At 60.3% G+C, this 15,464-nt stretch overlaps 1 protein-coding gene across 1 annotated transcript in view; it reads right to left on the bottom strand.

Annotated features, from left to right (window-relative positions):
- Nucleotides 1-15,464, bottom strand: part of AATK (apoptosis associated tyrosine kinase) — a 30,346-nt gene that overhangs the window by 4,360 nt on the left and 10,522 nt on the right. Inside the window, exons 2-10 of the mRNA XM_012803119.2 lie at nt 9,099-9,232; nt 6,657-6,804; nt 4,543-4,622; nt 4,005-4,123; nt 3,827-3,914; nt 3,230-3,363; nt 1,846-1,930; nt 1,628-1,749; nt 244-393 (exon numbers count right to left, since the gene is read on the bottom strand). Of these exons, the coding sequence (XP_012658573.2) occupies nt 244-393; nt 1,628-1,749; nt 1,846-1,930; nt 3,230-3,363; nt 3,827-3,914; nt 4,005-4,123; nt 4,543-4,622; nt 6,657-6,804; nt 9,099-9,143 (971 nt within the window). The 5' untranslated portion in view covers nt 9,144-9,232. The remainder of the gene's footprint in view (nt 1-243; nt 394-1,627; nt 1,750-1,845; nt 1,931-3,229; nt 3,364-3,826; nt 3,915-4,004; nt 4,124-4,542; nt 4,623-6,656; nt 6,805-9,098; nt 9,233-15,464) is intronic.

Below are 15,464 nucleotides of genomic sequence, written 5' to 3'. Positions count from 1 at the left end.
CCCACCCACTTTATTCAGTGACTCCCCAAATCTCTCAACACAAGCATTGGGTGGGCAGTGGGCTGCACATCCTGCAGGTCACCCCTCCCTGCTTATAAGGGCACAGAGGCCACAGGTAAAAGTCAGGCCAGGGAGGCCAGATCCCCAGGCAGTCAGGTTGAGCCACCTCTGCCTTGGGAACTCCACACACCCCCATCCCAGCCTCCCTGGCCCAGGCAGGCCAGAGGTATGGTGGGGCCTCACCAGCGATCTGACAGGGTCAGCTGCAGCTGGGGCTTGGGCAACTTAAGCTGCTGCTCGCGGATAGCATAGGCCAGCACCTGCCGGTCTGAGTGGTGAGGGTAGGGCTGCGCACCCAGCTCAAAGAGCTCCCAGATGGTCACACCCAGGGACCTGCAAGGTAACAGCCATGAAACAGGGCAAGCATGGTGGGCTATGGCACAGGCCACAGAGGATGCCACAGCCTCTTGTACCTCTAGGACCAGAGTTCAGTGCCGCACCAGCTGCCCCTCCCCAAGGACAGCACATCCCTCTAGTAAAGAGACAACACACCACCATGCCCAGGCCCAAGCCTGGCACCAGGAGCCTAGCAAATGTAACAAAAGGCTGCCCAGCCTTGCATGGAGCCCAGTGCACTGTCCATTCATTTGGTACATAGAAGACCAGACACTGCCAGGAGAGGGAGCCAGACGGGGGCAGAGCCGAGGGCAGAGCCTAGGGCAGGACTAGACCCTGAGGACAGAAAGCTAAGGGGTGGGGACCAGGCCAGGGGTGCCCAGAGCATTCAGCACTGTAGGAGTTAACTAGGGAGTCCTTCCAATGACCAGGAGCTACACCCAGCTTCTTTAGACCACAGGCTGTCTCAGACTGGGGAGTGAGGAACAGAGCCAATTTGGCAATAGAGGAAGCAGTTGTGGTGCCCTTGGCCAGAGCCTTGTGACTGGTGACCCCAGCCAGCATGCATTGGGGTAGCCAGGCTGGGAAGGGCAGCTTGGTGGCAAGGCAAGGGTAGAAGAAGGGAGAAGTGTCCAAGATGGGGCAGGTCACAGGTTAACCAACTTAGGGGAGGCCCTGAGAGCTCAAGAAGGGCCCCATGGACCAGGTTCTGAGGCCTCAACAGGAACAGAGGGGCAGCCAGTTGAGGCCTGGATGGGAAGGGGGCAGGATAGACCCTGCAAGGTCAGGAACAGGTACCCTATGGTGGGAGACACCCCCACAGACTATGAAGCCTGTACCCTCCATTCCAGGGTCCCCTGACTCTGTGGAGCCTGCAGACCTGGCTCAGCAGGAGCTCCAGGTCTAAGAGCTTCCAGCCTGCAGTCTTGGGGATCCCCTGTACCAAATATAGTCTAAACTCAACCCCCAGTGTCAACCCAACCCCACCCCAAACCTCTCTGTGGGAACAGAGGCAAGTAAAGGGCCCCACCCCAGGAGGTTACTCTTGCTGGCACTGGGCTTCTGAGCCCAGCTGGCACTGGGTGCCCAGGCACCCACACTGGTGTGGGATTCTCACAGGCTCTACTACCCCAACAACCCAGCCCACAGGCAGCAGCAGCCCCCCACAACTCCATGAGCAGCCATGGCTTGGCACTAGTGGGAGGGTGGCCACTGGGGAAGTTGCCCTCACCACACATTGCTGGCCTTGGTCTGGTCCACCACAAGCAGATTGCTGTGCACCTCGTCTACCAGCTCGGGCGCAATCCAGCGCAGTGGTACCCATAGCTGGTCAGTGGTCACAAAGTAGTCTTCCTGTGGGCACCCGGGGGGAGGACAGGGTCATCCCTGACAGGGAGCTGGCCCCAACCCTGTGCCCTGCCCTCTCCCATCTGGTCCCACCCAACTCACTCTGTATTTGCAGTGGGATAAGCCATAGTCGCCGATCTTCACCGTGAGGTCGGCTGTAAGCAGGCAGTTCCGCAGGGCCAGGTCGCTGCAGAGCAGGGGCATGGTCAGCTGGGTGGGCCAGGCTGGAGCGTCCACCACAGAGGGTCCTTTGCCAACAACTGGATGGCTGGTTGCCCAGAGCATCCTGGGCTCAGCCCGGTGGGCAGACAGGAGGGGGAACTGAGAGGCTGTCACTGCCCTTCCCCATTGCTGCTGCCAGGGGCCCACCCCCATGCCCAGCACGGGGCACTTTGCACAGGCTGTGCAGATGGGCCTGTGGCATTATAGTGCAGATGAGGAAAAAAGGGCAGAGAGGGCTGGAGCCCACCTGGGAGCCCTAGAAGGCACTGCCGGCCAGCCCTGGACCCCCCACACCTCTTGCCCTTCACTGGTGCCAGTCTGCTTCCCTGCTTTTCACAGGCATATGTGCAAGCCAGAGCCCTGGCTCTGTATGTGCCCCACGACACCTTCCCCCTTAGTTCAGTGGTGGTGTCCTTGCGAGCTACCAGGGGCTGTGGTCTAGGGCCTGGCCCATTCCTGCCCCTGCAGGGCCAGAGCTGAGGCTGACCCTGGGCTACCCTCAGGCATCTGTGGGGTATCTGGGTCACCTCTAACCTGGTGGCTGGCCCTAGCTGCCAGCTTTACCCCTGCCTGGCTGGTGGTCACTCAGGTGTTCAAGGCAGTGGAGCAAATATAGGTCAACCCACACCCGCCATACTGCTGCTGCGCTGAGGACTTGGGGTGGGCTGTGTGCTCTGGGCAGGTCGGGAGGCTGGCAGCTGCCCTCTTCAACAAAATCACTGATGCTGGAGTCGCCTGAGTCACCACTCAGCACCAGGATATTGTTGGGGAGGACAGCCGTGCGGCATGCGGGCTGGGCGGGGCCACTTGTCCATCACCATTTCTTCCAGCATGTCCCCCCAGGCTCCCCAGGGTTAGGTATCCTGGCTGGTCTTTCTGACTACCAGAGCAGGACAGTGCTAAGAGCCCTCCCACCCACTGCTGCCTGAGGGAGACAGGGTGTGGGGCTGGTGTGGGGCCTCTGGGTGGTGGCTGACTGCCTCAGGGACAGAGGATGGGCCAGTTGGACAGTACAGGTTTCTTCAAGCCTCCTACAAAGCAGACATCAAACCTCTATGTTCTTGATTTTTAAAAAACTTAGTAGTTCCTTTGCAGATGGCTATTTGATGCTGAGCCGGTTAATCCTCACAGCACCCCACCAGGGATACGTCACCCAAATGCCCCTTCTTCAGGGGAGGGCTGAGGCCCAGTGTAAACCTGCCCAAGGACATGACAGAGCAGGGACCTGGCCCAAGGGCGGCCCAGCGGGCACAGCTGCCCTCACCTGTGCACGTAGTTGTGGCGGTGCAGGTGCAGGACACCACAGGCCACCTCGCAGGCCATGCGCTGCAGGGTCAGGGGGTCGGGTGCCATGGACTCTGTCACCCGGCAGCTCCGCAAGTAACCCTTGAGGTCCCCCTGCCAACAGGAGCGCAGCAGATCACCAGCCAGCTGGGGAGGGGGCACCAGTACACACTGCTGCCTGGCCCTGGGGGCCTCCACCCGCCCACCTCCCTGTCACCTCCCTTCCTGGGCTGGGGATGGGTGGGGCTGAGCTAGGTGCCTGGCAGCTGCCCAGGGGAGCCAGCACCATCTGCCCATGTTGACCGGCTTTAAGAACAAGTTGAGGTGGGGGGCTAACCCTAGGGCTTCTGGGACACCACGTGCTGGACCTCAAGGGACACAGGCAGGTTGAAAAGCAGCTGCCAGACCCCCAGACCCCTGTGATGCTAGATCACACTCTCCATGTAGGTCTACTCTAGAGTTAGAGCAGGGTCCCTGGGGTCCCAATTTATAGGGTGTGAGGCCCACAGTGGATGGCACCACGTGCTAGCAGGGCAAGGGGGGCCCAGCTCACATCCCTTACCAGGCAGCGACTCACCAAGGGGCAGAGCTCCATCACCAGCAGGTAGGGCGTCACCTCAGCACACTGGGCCAGGCACTGGAGCAGGTTGCTGTGCTGCAGGGCCCTGCGGGAACCCACAAGAGGGGTTGGTGGCCGCGGGCTCTGTCACAGGACCCAAGTCCCCGGCACCCCTCATGCCCCTGGTGGTGCCCACCTGTGGGGCTGGGCCTCCTCCAGGAACTGCACCTGCTCTTGCACGCTGGCACTGGCTTTCAGCTCCTTCACCACCACCTGGGTGCTGCTGACGCCCGCAGTCACCTCCCCCAGGAACACCTGTGGGAGAGGCGTCACCCCCCACCCCCAAAACAGGCCACTTCTCTTTCTGTGCCTCAGTTTACACATCTGCAGCACGGGGTGGACCCGCCCAGTGACCCCTCCAGCTGCGGTATGCCGAGTCATTCGTGCCAATCTTCCCCAAGGCCCCTGCTGTGCCCACTCTCTCCGGGCTTCTGCAGTGAGGAAGAGGGACCCAGTTGTCCCATCCAGGCTGGGGATTTGGGCAGAAGCCAGGACTGCCCCTCCCCAGGCACCTCTGAGTATCTGACACATGGACTGTAGGGAAGGGCTGCAGCAGACCCTGAGGACTCCTGGGGAGGAGCCTGCAGGACCTGGAGAGGCGCCCCCCCCCCCAGCCAGGACAGCACCCAGGGAAGCAGGTGTGCACCCAGCCCACCCTCCTCAGACACACTCACCTTCCCAAACCAGCCATGCCCAATCTCCTTCAGGTACAGGAGGCTGTGCCGACCCAGATCCGTGGACTTGAGAAGCTGCACTGTGGCAGGGCGGAGGCTCAGGTATCCCGCCCCAGCCTCCCCACCTCCCTACCCAGCCCCTCAAGGGCTGCCTGTCCTGTGGAGTCGCCCCAAATGCCCCAGTGCCATCTGTTGGGTGCAGGCTAGACCACCAAAGGGCTTCCATCAGGGGCGGCTGCTGCCCAGGAAAGCTGGGGCTCTGTAAGCCACATCCAGGCATCTTTCTGGGTGTCTGTGGAAGGGGGTGCCTGAAGCCACAGAGACAAGCCCGGCCAGATACAGCAGGGCCTGGAGCTGGACTTGCCACACAGGCCACATCGGGCAGGCAGTATGGCTGGGATAGGAGGCTGGTGCTGCATCTCAGGGAGGGCACTGAGGCAGCCCATCCCTGCCCTGCCACAGGCTGGCATCCCTGCACTGGGTGCACCAAAGGCGCCTTTGTTGGGGGCTGCTTGGCACAGCCCTGCACGGAGCACACTGGGCCCTTTCTCCTGCAGGCTGGCTGGCTGAGGTCAGCGAGAGATGGGGTCAGTGAGGATGGGAGGAAGGGGCCAGGGCTGGCCTAGCCCACGCATACCCTGCCCAGCCCAAGGGATTCCCTGAATTCTGCTCCCACACCAACTGCTCGAGGCCCAAGGAGGGGTGAGCTGCGGCTAGCTGCCAGGAGTGTCAGTGGGGAAGGGGCTCCTACTAGGGTCCAGAGACCCAGAGAATATTGACCTGATGCTTAACAGGATTTAGGGGAGTCCCACTGGGCTGTGTCTAGGTACCCCTCTCTAGCCTTCACTGTCCTGAGCAGGTTCAGGGTCCTGATTGTGGACAGGAGGACAGTAATGGGACAGGAATGTGCTGAGACAAGAGGCGCCCCCCCCAGCACTGGAGGGGGCACGGCAGCTCTGGCTGCGCTCACCCTCTGCACTCTCAAGGGGTGGGACTCCTGTGCAGACTTGGAGCCTGGATGTCTAGGGGATGCCCTCCCTGGAAGGAGGTGCTCTCCCCCACCGCAGAAAACTGCACCCAGAGATGCAGAAATGGAGAAAAGCTGCCATTGCCCTCTTCTGGGTCCCTGCAAACTTGTCCTCAGGGATGGTCCAGGGTGGCTGAGGGCCCTTTGCAGTAGAGGGTCTGTGAGGTGCTGTGGAGAGCTGCAGCCCCCAAAGGTTCCCAGCCACAGCAAAAGCTGGGCTCTCAGGGCAGGTGGGGTGGCCTACTCGTTGTCACAGAAACAGCTGTGGTCCCAAGGCCTGGTTGCAAGCAGAGCCCCCACAAGGCCAGCAGGGGCTCTGCTCTCTGGCCTAACTCCTCTCCCTCAGTGTTCCCTCCCCTGCCCCAGAGGCTGGGGGTGAACAATGAGGAGGGGTAGTCCTTGGCCAGATGCTTTCATGGAACTGGCATGAGTCCCAGGGACCCGCGCCCATCACCCAGGCTCTAAGACTGAGTAGGAAGAGGACCCCTGAAGCTCAGTCATGTGCCCTACCCTCTTAAGCATGGGCCCCACATCTGCCCTGTGTGAATGGTCAGCCAAGATACGGCACCGACCCCAGGATGGGTGCGAGTGCTTACATGGCAGAGGCAGCACCATGGGTCACGGAGGCAACAGCAGGCCTCTGACTGCGCCTGCGCCACCAAGCTGCCCACCCCCCTAGGTCTGAGTGAAAGGCCAATTCACAGACACCCACGGGGGGCCTACAGTGTCCCTCCTCTCTAGCCGGGCACAATGGAGGCCATGTCTCCACAGTCCTGGTGGCGCCAAGGGGGCAGGAGTTGGGGGTCAAGCATCTGGGGACTGCAAAAGAGCCTCTACCCCAGCGCGTGGGTGACTAAGCCCAGGACCGGTGACCAGCCGCCTGTAGCCTGCTTGGCAACCCTGCAATGCAGGATGGAGGGTGGTCCCAGCCTGCAGACAGCCAATCCCAGGCTTGGAAGGGGCCATACACCCTGGGCCCCCCAGCACCCCCTTCCCCAGCCTGTGACGCTCATCCTGGGCTCTGCCCACCCTGCTCACCCCCAAAGACCATCATCACCCAGCACTTGCCCCCACCTAGCACACTCACCTGAGCGCCCTGGCTGCTTGGCCATGGGCAGGGAGACCTCGGTGAGTGGCAGGACATAGACGTCCGGCCCGTTCTGCGCTGCCACGGCTGGGGAGCCCTGTGCCGAGAAGTCGGCTGCATACTCATCCCCCTCGGTGTTCTCAAACTCCTGCGGGCCAGGCCACAGGCGTGAGTGGCTCCCGCAGGCTGGGCTCTAGGCCCCGCCCTGGACTGCTGTCCCAGGAAGGACCAAAGGCAGAACAAGAAGGGGCTGCAAGACAGCAGCACCACAGCCTCCTCCAGAACCAGCCCCACACCCCCCAACAGCCCCTCACCCTGGGCCCTGCCCACAGGCCTGCCCTGCCACAGGGCAGCTTTGGGGATGGGGTTCCATCACGCCCACCCCAGAGTCTGCTGGGAGAAACAAGTAAGTGCCCCCACTCCTGCCAGGACAAGGCGCGTTCCTGGACATCCCTGGGCAGTGAGCACACAGCCATCTGCACCCCCAGGCAGCACCTTTACCCCACAGCTATTTGCCCACAGGTGGCCCTTGGACTTTTGTCCCCAGGTGGCCTCACCACCTCCTGGGCACTCCCCAAGCTCCTTAAGAGCCTGGCTCCGGACAGCCCTGGGCTGAGCCGTTCCTGGCTTGGCTGCTATTTTGAAATGTAGCAACCACACCTGTCTGGGGAGGACGCCCAGGCCAAGTCCAAAGCACATTCCTGAGCCCAGAGGCAAAGTCCCTGAAGTCCTGGGCCTGATTTAAAACACCATCCCTGGGCAGCTGGCACAGCCTCTCCATCCCTTCACAATCCTCACTGCCCTGTGAGGCTCAGGGAGGCTCGGGCCACCCACTTGGGGCCATGCTCCTGTGCACAGATGGCTGGCCTGGGAGGGAGCCGGCCTGGGCTCTCACATGGCTGTGTGACCCTAGGGAACCTCCTTTCTCTGAGCCTTGGTTTTCTCACCGCAAAGCAGGGTTGCAGGCTGTCAGTATCTCAGTCCTGGCCTGCCCACTGAGAGGATGGGGGAAGGGGGCTGGTTTCCCCCTCCCCAGGACCCCGCATGCCCTCTAATGCCATTCCTCGACTCTCACGGGGGCTCTACCTGATGCCTGGGGCCCAGGGCTGCCAGCACGGAGAGCCATCATGGAGCTCACAGTGAGCATTATGGCCCTGCCTGGCGTGAGCCCCAGGGCTCAGGAGGAGCCCACCATAGAGGCAGGCCCTGCACAGAGGCATGCTGCTGCTGGAATGTTCCGGCACCATGTTCCCAAGGAGGAGAGGAGGCTGCAGGGGAGGGATTGTGGGCCCAGAGGGGGTGACACACACAAAGGTCCTGCAAGTACCTCCTGGGGTCCCCCCCCACAAGCTGCAGCCCCCCACCTCGTAGCTCTGGCCTCAGGAGCGTCCAGGCAGACACCAGCATTGCCGGCCCAACTCTGGATGCCAGCAGGTCAGAGGGACAGGAACCCAGGGAGTGGGGGGACCCTCAGGCTTACAGCTACCCCCCATTAATGGGGTCTGAGCCCCCTCAAGAGGGTTCTGGCAAGGGCCATGTCATTGTCCTCACCTGTTCCCTTGGTCCCTCCTGGGACTCTGAGGCTGTCTTCCTGAAATAGGGGTGACATTGGCTAGAGCGTGTGTCACTTAATGTGAAGGTGTCCCCCAAATACAGACAGGGTACCTTAGCCTCCCCCAGAGTAGGAATCTGACCTCTAGCCCAGGGGTGAGGCTGGCCCTCAGGGCAGGTAAGTGACTCAGGGTCCTAGCCAGCTGCATCTGCTTATCAGCAAGGATGTAGCCCCTATTGGCTCTGGGGCAGTGCCTCTGGCTGGGCTTTTTAGCCCAGACTCTGCCTGGTCCTCCCTGCCTGGAGCTGCAGCTGGACATGTGCGGTGGCCACGGGGGCTTCCAGGGCAGGGGATGGCATTTGGACACTGTCCTTGGGAAGGGAGGCATCAGCTGCAGAATTCAGCCCCAGGGTATCTCTGTGGGCCATTGTCACTCGCCTGCCCCACATGGCAGCCTCCCACCTCCAGTGCTGGGAAGGTCTCGGTGCTGGGACATGTGTCTGGGTGGCTTTGGTTTCCTTTTGCTGCCTCAGCTGGGCAAGGACCAGAACGCCCCACAGGCAGCTCCCCAGTAAGAGTTGAGCCTCTGGGTAAATGAGCCCCTTCAGGGAAGCGAGCCCCTCCAGCACCAGTGCAGGAGCCCATGAGTGGCCACCCTCAGCCTGCCCAAACACCCAGGGGCCGAACCAGGACAGGATGGTATCAGGTCACACACCCCCACAGAGGGCACTCAAAGATGTAAAGGTGGTGGCCGGAGTACAGGTGGCTTTAGGCACCCAGTGGCCAAATTGGTGGTCCAAGAGGGAGGGAGGAAAGCTCAGGGCCATGTGAACCCAAGAGGGCCACAGCCCCAGGGTCCCAGGGGCAGCCCCACAGACGCCAGTCCTCACCTTGAACCCGATGCCACCCTTCTTACAGCACAGGCAGGCCAGCATGAGGACGATGACGGTGAAGAGCCCCGAGAAGGACACAGCCACCACGGCAAGGGAGGATGACCAAGACAGCTCACTGAGTGGGGCACCGTCTGCAGGGAAGGCAGCTTAGTTGGGGGTTGCCTCAGTGGCCCACACAGGGGCCAGCCAGGCCCCTGGCCTCCCCTGGGCCGGACCTCACCCAGCTCCTTGCTCCAAGAGACCAGGGCAGGTGGATAAACAAATATAGCCGTGGTGACCAGAGTCTATAATCCCAAGTCCAGCCACCCACTGGGTACCACTCTGGCCTCGGCAGGGGATGTGGGGTAGACAAAGCAGCCACTCCCTGCCCAGCTGCTGATTCTAGGGTTCATGGGCACCTCTCTTAAGAGGTCGAAGGCGGCAAGGGGTCTCCCATGTCTCTCCGAGATTCCAGTCACCCTACCTTTACCTTTACCTTTAGGGCCAGGAAGGGGCCATAGACCCTGCCAAGCAGGGGAGACTGAACTGGCTGCTGTCCCCCAGCCACGGGCTGGGCTCCAGGCAGCTGGGGGCAGGGCCTTGAGACACAGCTTTCCCAGCCTTCCTTGCAAACATGGGACAGTGTCTGTGGGCAACAGGCTCTCTATGTGCCCTACACCTCCAGTCATCCCTCTGCTGAATGCACCCTTGGGGCCTTTGGTGCTGCTTCTGTCCTGGGGACCCCCCTCCCTTCTGCAGTACCTGGTCCATCAAGTTCCCTCATCCCCGGGGGGTGGGGAACTGATAGCACAACCTGTCCCCAACACCCAACCAGAGCCTGGCTGCCACACTAGGGCTCCTATCCAGAGCTGAGACTTTGGTGACACTTGGTGAGGCTGGTGCCCACAGCACAGCACAGTGGCCAGCCTGGGTATTCCTGGGACAGAGGAGGTGGCACGCTGAGCTGGCAGCTCCTTCCTTGGGCCTGCCCTGTCCTTTCACACCCCTGCCTCTGGCCACTGAGTACCTACAGCCTCTCAGCTCCCAATAGCTGACCTCTCAGGACCCTATCACCACCTTGCACACCCTTACACTGCCAGAAAGGCAGAGGCGAGGGGCTGTTGACGGTGGCACGGCTAATCATAGTTCGGCCAGGGCTGTGGGCTATTGGGCATCTGGGATGGCTGCCTGGAGGTGGCGTGAGCCTGCAAGTGTGGCGCACGCAGCCTGGGCTTTCCGCTCAGGTCTGCAGGTCATTCCCCATGCCCACACAGGGAAGCCTGGAGCAGGAGGCAGGCAGGGTTGGGGCAGACAGAAGGGTAAGACCTGGGCAGGGATGCCAGCTCAGCCTTTTCCGAGCAAACACCCCTGTGAAGGCAGCCACACCCAAGGGGCCAGGCCATGTTCCTGATCCCACAGGCCCATGAGTGGTGAGGTTTCTGGGGGGTGAACAGGTGATCCCCACATAGTGTAGTCACCCCAGGCCACTCACAGTGTGGACTCATAGGGGCTGAGCAGCCGGCACCCTCGAGACTGTGCTGTTGCCATGGCACCCCTCCCTGCTCCATCTGTGGCCGCCTGGCATCACGCGCTCCCCTCCTGCCACTTCCACCTACGCTCTCCTGACAGCCAAGGATCCCCAAGCAGCTGGGCCCTTCCCGGGTAGGACACACAGGCCAAGTGCACGAGCCCCTCTATGGCCCTGAGGCCTGGAGGTGGTCTCCTGGTCCTCAGACATGGCAGTGGGCTCTACAGTCCTTCCCCTAGTGCCCCTCAGGGCTGGACAGCCCTTCTACTGGGTAGGTGCTGTCCCCGGAAGCCTGTCCTCAGCCACCCTGGGTCCTCTTCCCATGACCACATGCCCTCCAGGCCACCCCCCACAGTCTGCTCCTGACCTCTAGCAGACCTGGACTACAGAGCTGGGTAAGGGCAGGGCAGAGAATGGGCCTCCCCATCACAGCCATGCCTGGTCCATGCCTGGCCTGGTCCACTGCCATGCCTAGTGGCTGAAGAGGACAGCCAGAGCCAGAGGCAGCACAGAAAGAGGCTGGGCACTAGAACTTCCAAATCTATGGAAAAGGTCAATTTCTGGAGTCCCTACCTGTGACTAGAGCCCCCTCTTGTCCCAAAACAGAAACCACAGCAGCTACCCCAAGGGCCACTGCATGTGTTAGGAGCTTCACCCAGAGACCCTTGGTTCAGATCTACCGCCACCCCATTTTGCAAATGAGGATGCTGAGGCCCATGCATGTTAGGTGCTTTGGTCCAGGAAACCAGCAAGCCTGCTCTCAGGCACAGGAGGACCCAGGCGGAGAGGAGGGTTCCCATAGCCCCTCAGCACCACCTGCTATCAGCTGCCTGACATCCTGAGCTAAGGGCACCCACTGCCTCTGGACTTCTAGAGGCTTCTCTGTCCTGCTGCCTGGCCCCAGGCTGTAGGTCCTCTGGCAGACTAGAGTGCTGAGTGCCAGGCCCAGTGCTCTAAGTACCATGACACCTGCTATAACAACACACACACACCATGCATGGGAGCACATGCTCAGATCCTATGCGCACTGGCCCCACACGCACACACATAGGAGTGCATGCACGTGCCCTGTTTGGTCTCCACAGCAGCCTATGCAGGACATCCCGACCACACTTCTCAGGAAAGAACACCAAGGCTGAGAGAGTTACATGTCCACCCAAGGTGGCCCAGCTAGCATGCCTGGATCTGCCAAAACCTGCTCACCCCCTGTGGATCAGCCCTACTAGTGGTAAAGGAGGCCTAGGCCCGTGTGGAGTCTGCTTGGGGGTCACAGAGGATGATCAGGGTCAGCTGGGACCTCACTCCCCAGAAATTCACCACCAGAAAGTGGAAGTTGCATGTGGTAGTGTTATTTCTGGAACCTCCTGAAAAGCTCATTTAAACAAATACACCGCGTCCAGCTCTGCAACACTGGCGGCTGACAGCATTGGGCTCTACAGTGCTGCTGTAGAGTGTTTAGAGTCCCCCAAACCCTCTGGCTCCTGCCTGGCCTTGCCGTGACTGCCGATCCTATAGTCCCTCTTACATGGCCCTGAGCAAGCACTCACATGAAGGGCCACGTCAAGCCAGTCCCCAGCCTGCTGCCCCTGCCAGCACCCCAGCCTCCACAACCCTGCTGGGGGCTCCCAGCTCCCCAGCACAGTGAAAAGGTGCTCAGCCCTGCTCACCAACAGCTTGGCCAGGGTGCTGGCGGCAGCCTGCCATTCATACTCCAATTGCGACGTGCACAGGAGTGCCCAGACCTTGGCTCCCCAATGAACTATCCCCTTCTTAAGAGAGGACCCACCCAGATCCTTACAGCCCAAGCATGAGTCCTCCACTCACCAGCCTGGCCCTTGCACCAAGTCAGCCAGCGCAGAACCCCAGACAGTGACTATTGCTATGTTCCCTCTCTTCCGCTATAAGGGCACACTGGGCCTTCAGCCCACCCACCTATTTACACGCTCGGGACACTTATTTTCATTCTATTTTTATCTTTTAGGGACTCCCATTTTGTTCAGTGAATTGTAATATGTTACTAAGATTAATTCAATTTGAGAATCCAGTTTGATTCTTAAATTGTCCCAGGTTTGGTAAGAGAGGACCTGGTATCTGCAGAACAGTGGCCCCTACAACTGCCTATCTCCTAATCCCACATGCTTGTGATGTCATCCGACAGGGACTTTGCAGACATGATTCACAAAGGGAACTTGTGATGGGCAATTAGTCTGGATTGTCAGGTGAGTCTGATGCCCTCATGAGGGTCCTTGGAAAAGGGGGCAGCAGTCAGAGGACAGGAAACCCAGCCATGGGGGCAACTCAAGAGACATGAGAGAGGCGCCTTGCGGAGCTACTGAAGGCCAGGGAAGGGTCCTTCCCAGGAGCCTCCATGAGAGGCCGGTCCCTCACCAGTTCCACTGCAGCTGATGGTGAGTTTACACCTCAGACCCCAGACCTTACAATAACAAGCTTGTGCAGTTTTAAGCCACCAAATCTTCAGGATTTGTTAGGGCAGTCACAGGAAACCAGTGTGATGGCGCCTCTGGGTGGTTTCACCAGTGGCCACACAAAGCCCTTGGGGCCAGGCCTGGCCAGACAGGTGGGCCCATATGCCCAGCCCTGGTAGGCCCCCACTGGGCCAGGTGCCAGTCCTCAAAGGGAAATGCAGATGCCAGTGGTTCGCGCCTGGCCACCAGCCCATCCTGAGGGGCCAGTGACTGGATGTGCTGCTTGTCTGGAGGTGATGGAGTGCTTGGGTCCAGTCCACCTTTGATGTCACCTGGGCCAGGTCACACCTGTAGGATTAGCCAGGCCCAGGCTAATCCTTGAGTCCTCTGGCTCCAGTGTCAAAATCAATATCTATTCAGCCACTGTCCTGCTCTGAGGCCATGAGTGTCAGCTGTGCCAAGGTGGGGGAGGGAGAAGGCAAGGGCCAGGAGGGGAGAGGGGAGAAAAAGGCAGGGAAGACAGCCCCCTACCCAGTGATCTGGCTTTGAATCCCGCCCACCCCACCCTCACCCTACCACCCTGCCCCAGACAGCCCAGCCTTCACCTGTGAGGCCCCACTCACCCTGAGTGGTCAGGCCCTCTATGAGGCCCGGCCTAGCATGGCCCAGACAAAGGCCATTTCTGTTGTGACCATAGTATCCCTAAAGAGAGGGAGCAGACCCGCCATCCAGTGTGACCTTCACCCCCTACGAGGGGCACCCTCAGCCATTTTACATGTTGAAGACCACGCAGTTCAGAGGACATTGGGCAGGTGGGCAGAGGGCCAGAGAGGCAAACGCCATGCACCTCAGCCCCCAGCAGCAAATATTCACGTGGTCCAGCATGCATTTGCTCAGAAGGCACAAATGGGGGACCTTTAGAACATCCCCAGAGTCCTGGCACTGGCCCTTCCTAAAAAGGCCACTGGGAGAATTTGGGGAGTGACCTGGCTGAGATTGAGGGTGACTCATACAACAGCAGCCTGCCCAGTCCCATGCAGACACCTCAGCCTCTGGACTCCGTCGCAGGGAATCCTGTGTGGGCCTGGGGCCCTGAGTCATGTCCCCTGGCCTATTGTGGCATCTACAGGATGCTCCCACACCTGCGCGTGCAGGCCCCCCACACCTGAGACTGCTTAGGTTCCTGTGCAACTTGGTCCAGGCCTGCCTGGGGCCACACTGACCCCTCCCACGTTTAGGAGGGGCCCTCTGTGTCCCCTTTGTGTCCTCTGCATCCATCCCAGCCCCCTCGTCCCCCCTGGCTTCAGAGTCTCCCTCCTCAGCATGGCCCCATTCTTTCATGGAGAGGGGCCATGGAGAATTAGCACCTCTCCATGAAACCAGGACTGTGTGAAATTCAGGGGCTCTGGGGTGGGGGTGCCACGGGATGACCCACACAGAGTAAGGCAGCTTCTACTCTTTCTGCTCATAGACCCTCTTGAGCTTTAGGCCCTGCCTTCCAGGGGCTCCAGGGGCTCGGCCATTAGACACCATGAGACTCTGAGGCTCTGGGCCTTTCCTGCCACTCACCACCCTCCTCCTCATTCGCAGCAGGCACGCCCAGAGAGTGGATGGCACCCAGGCAGCCCCCTGCAGGCTTCCTCCATCTGGGCCACCTTCCTATAGGGGCAGGGGCTGCCTATCTGGGACCTCTGGGCCCCACTGTCTCTGTGTTCTGCCCATCAAGCTCCCTCTGAGTGGCTGCCAGCATTTATGTGTATCCTGGGGGGGGGGGCTTCCTTCTGAGGCTGTCCCTTTCACCTTGGTCCCCATCAGGGTTCCCTACCCCACAGCGTCCCCATGCAGGCTCTGTGGTCAAAACTGGGGAAGGTAGGCAGGACCCTGGGAAGAAGCTGGTGACATGCTGGGGGTGTAGGCCTAGGGGTGGCTGAGAGCATATGGTGGACCTTGGACTCAATCTCCAGGAGGGGTCACAACAGCCTGGAGGCACAGGAGCAGCAGGGGGCCACCCGGTCACCTTTCCTGTATAAGAAGAGTTTTATTATTATTATTATTAAAGCTTCTGTTTTAATCAGACTGATTCACACAGTCCAGCCCCCAGGTGAAAACACACAGTAGGAAAGTTAAACACATTTTGCCCATTAAAAACCATACCTTGAGGGAAGCTCTGAACAGGTGAAAGAAGCTAAAACATTTTGGAAAAATAGAATAGTGGCAGAGCGAGGTAACCTGCCTTTCCAGCTTTAAAAACATCAAAAGCTGCACTGACAGGCTCAGCGCCTATGGCTCAAGCGGCTAAGGCGCCAGCCACATACACCTAAGGTGGCAGGTTTGAAGCCCGGGCCCGCCAAACAACAATGATGGCTGCAACCAAAAAATAGCCAGGCGTTGTGGCGGGCACCTGTGGTCCCAGCTACTTGGGAGGCTGAG

The sequence above is a fragment of the Otolemur garnettii genome, unplaced genomic scaffold (genome assembly GCF_000181295.1).
Source record: "Otolemur garnettii isolate 467f Iridium unplaced genomic scaffold, OtoGar3 scaffold00018, whole genome shotgun sequence".
Taxonomy (NCBI): Eukaryota; Metazoa; Chordata; class Mammalia; order Primates; family Galagidae; genus Otolemur; species Otolemur garnettii.
The sequence above is the reverse complement of the archived record's forward strand: the minus strand, read 5'-3'. Positions and strand labels throughout refer to the sequence as shown.